At 40.5% G+C, this 8,754-nt stretch overlaps 1 protein-coding gene across 2 annotated transcripts; it reads right to left on the bottom strand.

Moving 5' to 3' along the window:
• Nucleotides 1-455: 455 nt before the first annotated feature.
• Nucleotides 456-8,736, bottom strand: LOC146391128 (prostaglandin reductase 1-like). 2 transcript variants are annotated; one of them, XM_084923972.1, is made up of 9 exons: nt 4,833-8,736; nt 3,809-3,935; nt 3,658-3,703; nt 3,513-3,572; nt 3,278-3,445; nt 2,815-3,088; nt 2,629-2,734; nt 1,116-1,234; nt 456-1,009 (listed from the first exon to the last, which is right to left on the bottom strand). In XM_084923972.1, exons 2-9 carry the CDS (start codon nt 3,912-3,914, stop codon nt 899-901), a joined length of 990 nt encoding a protein of 329 aa, XP_084780098.1. In that variant the 5' UTR covers nt 3,915-3,935; nt 4,833-8,736; the 3' UTR covers nt 456-898. The 2 variants fall into 2 exon arrangements, with proteins under 2 accessions (XP_084780098.1, XP_084780099.1); XM_084923973.1 differs by having other exon boundaries at nt 3,809-8,736.
• Between the last annotated feature and the right edge of the window lie 18 nt (nt 8,737-8,754).

The following is an 8,754-nucleotide window of genomic DNA, read 5'->3' as shown; positions in this document are numbered from 1 at the left end:
TTACATGTTCTATTTGTTATATACTTTGGAGTTAATTATTTATTTAGTATTTGGGCAGACATGTCCTCTGTTTGATTGTTATTGAGAAGGAGATCTTGCTAGATTTGTGGTTCTTTGTCTGTTTTAAAATACAATTGTTTAATTATTCTCATGGCACGCATATACGAACCCCTCCAAAGCATCTCCAAAATTCAGTTTGACACACAAGCTTGTGGCCTCTAACAGGACTTCTTTTAATTCTGCTGATGCTTCTAAGCTATTAAAAATGAATTATTAGTTTTTGTAGATGTATTCAATGTAGTACGTTGAACCAAGAGGGAAAAATGTGGTCTAATGTCAAAAGAGTTGGTCTGATCTGCTTCCAGGTGGATTTCTCCATGAGAAAATGTGAAATATGTCACTTTATCTGCGATCGATAGATAGATCGATAGATAGATAGTCTGAAGCCACAAGGATCAGGGTGAAAGAAAAAACTTTATTGTCCACAGACTTCCAGACAATACAAAGCACTTGGTCAGTTATGTTGTAGTAAATCCACGCTGTTCACCACAACAGAGCAAAAGCCTTGATCACCACTTTCCTCCTTGTAAAGACAAATTTGAAAACTACACATTAAAATGTTTCAGACCGGAAACAATTCAGACATAGTTTTACTGATCTGTTATGAAGTAATGCTGTTTAGATTAGAAATCACATTTCTTTGAATGACTAAACTGTGAGATTAAATCCCAGCGTTGCTTTAATCTTTGATATGACTGTGATTACAAAACTAATCAAGAAGTTGAAATATTAATGTGAAATTATTGTGTTCTATGGTTATTGATAAATCTTTCATTAATTCATAGATTGTGTAATAATGGCAGTTATTAGTAATGCTGGCTCTCTTGCATTGAACTCTTCAGACTGCGACGACGGCCTTGCCGGTGTTTTCTCCCTGCATCATCCCCATAAAAGCAGCCGGCATGTTTTCAAAGCCTTTTGTGATGTGCTCCCGACACTGCAGTTTGCCCTGTGGACGCACAATACACAGATCACAAATACAATACATCACAACAGAAACATGGGGAACTGATGTTTATATCTTTTTCTCTTTGATAAAGGACTAAATAGCTGACCTCTTTCACCCACGCCAACAGTCTCTTGAGGGTCTCATGGTTCTTGTGCTGCCACCTGCTGTATACGAAGCCCTCCATCTTCAGCTGTTTCAGGATCACAGTGAAATAGGAGTACGGCCCTAAAATACAGATCATTCAAGAGAAAAATGAAACAATGAAACTACAATTCATATCTAAAATAACTGTCTGTGTGCCTCCACAGCTCTTATGGGTCTTCAGCAGGACAACATCTCCCTCTAGTAGAAAATGGGAAGAAACCAGGGCCATCCCATAATATCACTGTCCCTGCCTTTGCTAAGTGCTACTTAGAAACAGTTAAAGCTATAATGAAGCCCTACAGTTTAGTAGGCCTAATTAAAGAGTTTAACACCAAAACCTATAAAAACCTGCTGTAGTCGGTGGATCAAAGGGACATGAACAAGTCACATTATCTCTGAGGATCTTTAGCTCAAAACCCCCTGAAAGTTGATTCTGTTCATCTGGACAAAGTGTTTTCAGTGGGAGAAATGTTTCATCGCTCATCCGAGTGACTTCTTCAGTCTCAGCTGACTGCAGGTTTCTCCAACCTTGCACAATGACTGAAACCAGCCCACTGAACGAACAATGGGCTGTGAGGTCAGTTCCTTGGTCATTAATATGCAAATTGTCATGACCATTGAGCAACAACCATTGATCATAGCTCATTGATCAAAGCCCACTGATCAATGGCCATGAGTACCATTCACAGAGAGTTAGGGAATGTCTGTGAAATGGTGAAAGATGTACCCTTAGGCCCCCTCCTCGATTCACAGATGGTCTTTCCCTTTTCACGTAAATGGCCTCCTTGACTCCGCGCTCAAACCAGCGTTCCTCCCTGTCCAGGATGTGTACATCCTCATCCTTGAAAGAGTGTCCACTGGCCTGTAGGTGTAAATAGACTGTAGAGTCCTGGCTCTTCTCTGTTGTGCCATCCGTTGTTTGGGTTCCCCGATGTATAAATCCTGGGAATCCTCCCGGCACTTAACAGCGTACACTATGTTACTCTGTTTGTGTCGGGGGACCTGATCCTGGGGGTGGACCAATTTTTGGCGCATCGTGTTTTGGGGTTTAAAAGCCACAGATACGCAATTTATAGAAAAATGCGTCTCAACTGCTCCCATACTCCTGACACATAAGGCAGGGTTCCCTATGCCCGGGCTGGTCTGTGAGTCATTTGATACTGGGCCGCGAGAGTTGAGGCTTGGGTGTGAAATTTGTGTTTTTTAAATCTTCTTTTTGGTACTGGTACTGGTTTTATTTTGTTGTATTTATCTGCGACACCTTAAAGGCCGCTCCGTGAAAATATTGTCTTTAAAGTAGGTTGCTTAACCTTAAACTGGTTGTGTAGCCAGATTTATACGTTTATAAAGATGAATTTCCAGGAAATATCTAGTATAGATGTATAAGTCAGTCTCAGTATTATTTTTATTATTTCCTATGAAATAGTCTGTATGATGTCTTTGACAAGGAAAAGTAAATTAGGGCAGTGACACACCTGTCTGGGGTTCACTGTCATTGTAGGTGGAGATACTTCCACACACAGCTATTCTTCCAAAGTTCTTCATCTGCTGCAGGACAACATATGAAGAAGGGCCTCCCACCTAAAATCAAAGATCGAGAGAAGAGCTCAGCAGTGATTAAATATTACATGCAAGCTTGAAACTGCACCACCACTGCTCACGTTTTCAAAGAAGCAATCGTATCCTTCAGGTGAAGCCTTCCTCAGACCCTCCTCCAGGGAACCCACAGTTTTGTAGTTGAAGGCCTCATCAAATCCCAGCTCTTTGAGGTAAGCCACTTTGGCATCAGAGCCTGCCGAGCCCACCACCTTACAGCCCTTGATCTTGGCGATCTGTCCCACCACGGAGCCCACCGCTCCAGCTGCAGCGTTCACCAGCAGGGTCTCACCCTTCTGGAGTCCCAACACTTCTTCTATCCCATAAACAGCTGTCAGTCTGCAGAGAGACAGAAACAGTGAATCCAGCTGTTTTCCACAATTTTGAGCTTCATATGTGTGCATTTAAGATTCAGCTGATAAAACTTCACATCGATCTATCTGCTGGAAGAGTCAGAACATCCTGCCATGATTTATCGTCCAATAGAAAGTGACTTTGATCCATGCAGGTTACTTAAATCTGTCTTACCCGGGCATCCCGATGGCACCCAGAGCCAGAGACAGGGACACATCTTTAGGCCACTCAGGCAGGATGGGAGTGAGGCCGGTCCCATCACTGAGCGTGTGGGTTCTCCACCCACTGTCACTCACAACGTGGCTTCCCACAGGAAACGCTGGATTTTTACTCTGGATCACTCTAAAAGAAAACATTATTATTAGTAGTAGTCGTCGTCGCAGTATTATATGAACAGGTAAACACTTACTTGGCCACTTGTTCTCCAATCATCACACCTCCTTCCTTCATGTGGATTTTGCTGAGCAGCCTGTCAACAGTGTTTTACAACAGATTTATATCAGCAGTGTTACTATATAAAATATATTTTAAAATCCTCTATATTCTCTGCTCACCTCATGTACGGGTCTACACTGAGAAACACTGCTTCCAGAAGCACCTCTGCAAACAAAAGTAAACTCATTTAAAGTGCTCGATGTTAAAAGCTTGACATAAAAAAAAGAGCGTGAACTCCTTAAGCAAATAGAAATAATAAAGTTATCTTGCCTCCATCTTTGGGCTCCGGGAGCTCCTCCACCTTCAGCCCAAAGTCGCTTTTCTTTGGGAAGCCGTCAAAGTGCTTAGTCATTACCCATGACTTAGCTTTCACCATGATTCTTCTTTTTTACGGCAGCTGTAAAGAAATATTGTTATTAAACTCATAGTAACAGACATTAAAATGCTGAGTATCCAGGTTAGAAATTCAAAAATCCTTATCCTGCACACACACACATTTACACACAAGTGCTTTGAGAGTAAAAATATTACTGTATAAGTACTTGTCCATTCACCTTTCAGTCTTTACAACTGCATCAGTGAACTGACACCTTGTGTCTCTATGTAATCACCTTTGTGATATTTGTGGAAAAGATTCATGTCTATAAGTCTGTTTTAAATGCTTTACATTTTATTATTTTTTAAAAAGAACTTAAACTGTGTAACAAACAGCAACAGCAATATGTGTAATTGTGCTCATAGTTCAGTCTGATTGTTTTGGAAACACTGAAAATGTTTCCGTACAAAGAGCCTGAAGATATGGAAAGACTCCAAGGCTTGTGGCCTCTAAGAGGACTGCTTTGAATCCTAATTTCAGAGACTCTGTAAACTTTTTTTAATTTAACAAAGGTATTCAAATGCAGCACGGTGAATGATGGATTTATGCTTAACATGTGGTCTGACCTCCATCCAGCTGAATTATTTAACAAATAATTAAAAGTGAAACAACAAAACTTGAAAAATATCACTTTATGTGCAATGAATGAGTAAAGTGGGAATAAGTCCATTCACCATTTACATCCAAGTATACACACGTAAAAACAAGTTCAGATGTTACGACCACATCAGTGAACTGACACTTTACAGTGAATAAAAGTGAACACTGCAGTGGAGCATCAACTATTTCATGGTCAGAGTGAGATAACACCGACCCCCTGCTGATGTTTGCTGCTCAGCCTCAGAGTTACCTCCTCCAGTAAAATCACACTTAATGCAGTTCAGAAACAAACAGCTCTCTCTCCTCTGTGTGACTTACCGCTCGCCTTTCTTCACAGAGAAATGCTGGAAGCTGTGGAGCGAGAGTGGGTAGAAGTGAGGAGAGGCAGCCCTGCGAACGCTTAAGAGGAGAAAGGAGTGGGAGACGCGCTTTTAATGTTCAATCTTATTGACCGAAAGTTTAGCACACCATCTGAGGTGTGACAGAGGGCACGCTGCCAATAAGGTTAAAGACCAAAATCCAGATTTCTTTGTTGCTTTACAGATGTTTTACCCCCAAATTTAAAAACAATATCACTTTAAACCTCTGAGTTCCTCACACTGAGACTGTACAGTCTCAGTGTGAGTGTAATCCATCATTTCTAGATATAGATGCAAACTAATAAGTTCAGGTGAGACATTTGTAGATTGATCATAATACTTGTATCTTTTCTATCTTTATATACATTTTTTCCCTCATTGAAAATAAAAAGTTTATTTTACTCTGCATCACTCTGCAGGAAAACAACATAAAATAAGCATTCGTCAATCGAGTGTTGTGATTTCAGGCTGCGTGTTCACTTCAGTACTTCACTAGTACTGCAGGCTAAACTCACATAATGTATACATGTTTCTGCGTGTTGGTCATCAAATATTCCTCTCCCTTTTTGTCACAGAGAGACTCCACTCACACCTGCCAGGGAGACAGAACAGCCAGTGTGTGTTGTTAGGTTTGTGCACAGACAAGGAGACAGACGTGTTTGAGATAATGTTGGATATTTAACCATAATGCTCTTTCAGCAATTTCTTTTTCACTGAGTCTACTGACACAAAGATATCTGGCCAAAAACAACTGCCTGTTGTCATAAATATGGATTAAAATAACACTTAAAGGTCAAAATCTGAGGAGCGATTAAAAAGAGAACTTGTAAATAATGTGCAAAGTGGAATCACAGTATTTTTTTCTTTAGTTGCTGATTTATAGGTAATATGACTTTACTGTGCATGTACTATCCCAGGACATGGTACATGTACTCAAAAATGCCACTAGGTGGCGTATAGCACTCAGGAGGAATGTAAACCCCTCTACAGTTCAGCTGTAAACAAACTCAGGTTCCTTTTACTTTAATATTCATTTGCAAGGTTTAGGACCACACCCCTTTCTCACACCCACCAGGCCGGGGTGTGTCGGAAATATTTTTAATAACACGGTTACTTCATTGTCCTGCGGGGCTCCTCCCTAAGTGCAAACTGAGCAAGCAACGGGTGAGCCTAACCTGCACGTTTGCATGTCACGTCTGTGCCATTGTGCAGCTGCTTGGCCCATAGTCGCTCACCTGTCTGACCAATAGCACGTGACAGCATGGCAAGCAAAGAATTGAAAGGAGGCGTGTGCATCAAACACATCTTATGTCACATCCCTGTGGTTTTTCTGCTTTGTCAGTGGTCAGTGGCCGCATCGGTAAGGTGCTTGAACTCAACGTGAACACCGGGCATCCTCTGATGTTTCAGTGTGACGACAGCTACACCCTGGTGGGAGCACCACTTTCCCCACCTGCCAACATGAGGAAAATAAACTCTTGTGCAGCAGCTTGTCTACATTCTCAAAAATCCCTTATACAACAGGAAGACAAACACACCCTCAAAACTCTTTGCATCATTATTGAGTTCCTTAATCAGTTTCACAACACTTGCCGTGACAAGAAGTCACCCACTCAGCTGCTCTTAATCTGCAGTCTGAGTTTGGTGAAATGTGCTGGTTTTTGAGTCGTATCAGGAGTGACCTGCGTCTTAGAGCCGAGAAGCATTTCCACATACGGTACAGATAAGCTGGGATATGTTTTAATGCTATATCTCTGAAACATATCAATGATGCAAACTAGAGCTGTAAGTAACTTGTAAGTCACTGAATAGTTAAATGATGTCAAAAGGATTAATTGTTCTCCATCTTCTGATTCTGGCTTCAAGTAGCAATAATATATATTAACTTGCTGTTCAAAATCCAAGTTACACAAGGACAAGAAAAATGAAACACACAGGCCTTTTAAACCTCGGGGTAAAAGCAGACGACAAAATTTGGGGTATAAAAACCAGCACAGTGCAGTGGAAGAAAGATCTCGCTATAGTGAAAGACAGTCCACAGAAAACAGCTTGTATGGAAGCAGGTTAGTTTACTAAGATTTCGGGTGATTTGCTACCTCTGTGTTTCAGGTAGTCAACGTAAAAGGAAGTTCCATCACCTCTTATTTTTCTCTGTATCATGAACTGTGTGAATACTTTCTGTAGACTGGATCCAGGAAAAACCTCACCCTTAAACAAGAAAAACAACTTCCAATGACACAGCAGTTTCACCTGAGTAACAGCCAGAGGTGCACTTATCTCACTGTTTTGTTAAATAGGCAAAAATACTCCAAGCGATATTATTTTAAGACATTTTGTTAAAATACTTGTTATATGTTAAAACATTTGGTATTTAAAAAAATCAGCCATGCAAGACTTCAGTAGTTTTATTCAGGGTTTAAGAACCAGATTCTTGACTCTTTATTCTGACTCCCACCAGTTTTATGCGAGTCATTCTAAAAAATAGTTTACTGCTATACATAAAATAAAGAAACGGGTTAAAAATCAATAGAAAGGTCACATTTGAAAGAAAAACATGAAGACAATTATATCAGCCTGAAATCAGGTTCCTGTTGATCACATTTATTTTATAATAAGATGAAATGTTGCATTTATCAGACTAACACAGAGGACTTCAGAGCTGCTCTTACCAAATGGACAAATACATGTTTATCTGTCTGTCTGGTGCATGTTGGACTCGTTCTTATCTGTGCACAAGTACAGATACTTAAGCAAAAAGTCAAAACACTGATTGGGCTCCACACTGAGTCCGAAACTCAAATGACCGTTCAGATGTTTTACATATGAGATATTAAAAACTTAGGCTGGATCCAGGCAAAGTTTCCCTGAACAGAGGTTGTGTTTGTGCTCTTTCCTGCCTCCCTGCACACACTGTTGCTGTCCTGATGTGTTTGTGCTGACTTTGTTTGTGTGCGTGAGGTTAAATGGCCCAAAGCTGCTGCAAACCTCGTTCTCAAGACTCATATTTTCCTATTTCAATGCATTTCTGTTGAGTATCTTCTTCACTGTATAGCTGCACGTCTGGCTGTGTGAGATACACTTAGAGTAGAAACTATGTGTGTGTTACACAAAGCATTTCTCAAATCTTAATTTGATATTTATTGTGTGTGTGCAGGTGTGTCTGTGCGTGTCCTCTTCCTCACTTGTGTTCAAACAAAGGCTCACTGACACAAAACAAGAGTCAGCCTGATAAGCCGGTTTTAACCACTGGTTTCATTGGCATTGTACCAGTACCTAATCAAAAACCGGTTCATGCATTTGAAAAAAGACATAAATGCTGGTGTTCGAAAGCACAGTAACAACAACCTGTTGGTATAAAGTGGGAACAAGTGAGTTCAGTGGCTGTAGGAGGGTCTAACACAAGAAATTCTCACTTGCAGTTCTCAGATGTCACCCAACTTCCTATGCAAATTGATTGTCATGAAGTTCTGTGCAGATGTTTTCCACAGTAACTGCTCTGGAAATGTTTTCATGGGTGGTGGCCGTTATTCAGCCAATCCCAGCTGCTGTGCTCCCTCGACAGGTCACCAGTCTATGACAGGGCTGTGGAAATCATGTATGCAGTATAATCATCGAGACAATTCAATTTTGTCATTTAACAGCCCCATCAGTCTCAGCTCCAGTCCATTTAGGGTTGATTAGCATGCTAACATGCATGTATACAAATGCACATGCAAAATGAGGTGTTATTTTTAATGAAATTATTGTAAAAATTCAGTCAAAGCATTTGACATGAGATGAAAAGAGATTGTGACGCTTGAAGTTTGTGTACAATCGTTTTGGTTGCAGTTTTTAAACAGAACTTAAATGTGTTTTTCAGCTCTGAGGACTTTTTGTGAAAT

The sequence above is a fragment of the Perissodus microlepis genome, chromosome 3 (assembly GCF_051167445.1).
Source record: "Perissodus microlepis isolate ML-2025 ecotype Zambia chromosome 3, ASM5116744v1, whole genome shotgun sequence".
NCBI lineage: Eukaryota > Metazoa > Chordata > Actinopteri > Cichliformes > Cichlidae > Perissodus > Perissodus microlepis.
This window is presented reverse-complemented; position numbering and strand designations above follow the sequence as displayed.

Bases quoted from the DNA above. Each gene is read 5' to 3' on its own strand.
- LOC146391128 (XM_084923973.1), bottom strand. From the start codon at position 3,914: ATGGTGAAAGCTAAGTCATGGGTAATGACTAAGCACTTTGACGGCTTC. The intron at 3,573-3,657 runs GTGAGCAGAGAA...CACTGTTGACAG, and splicing joins AGTGTAGACCCGTACATGAG to GCTGCTCAGCAAAATCCACA. The intron at 1,010-1,115 runs GTCAGCTATTTA...GTGCGTCCACAG, and splicing joins TGTTGGCGTGGGTGAAAGAG to GGCAAACTGCAGTGTCGGGA.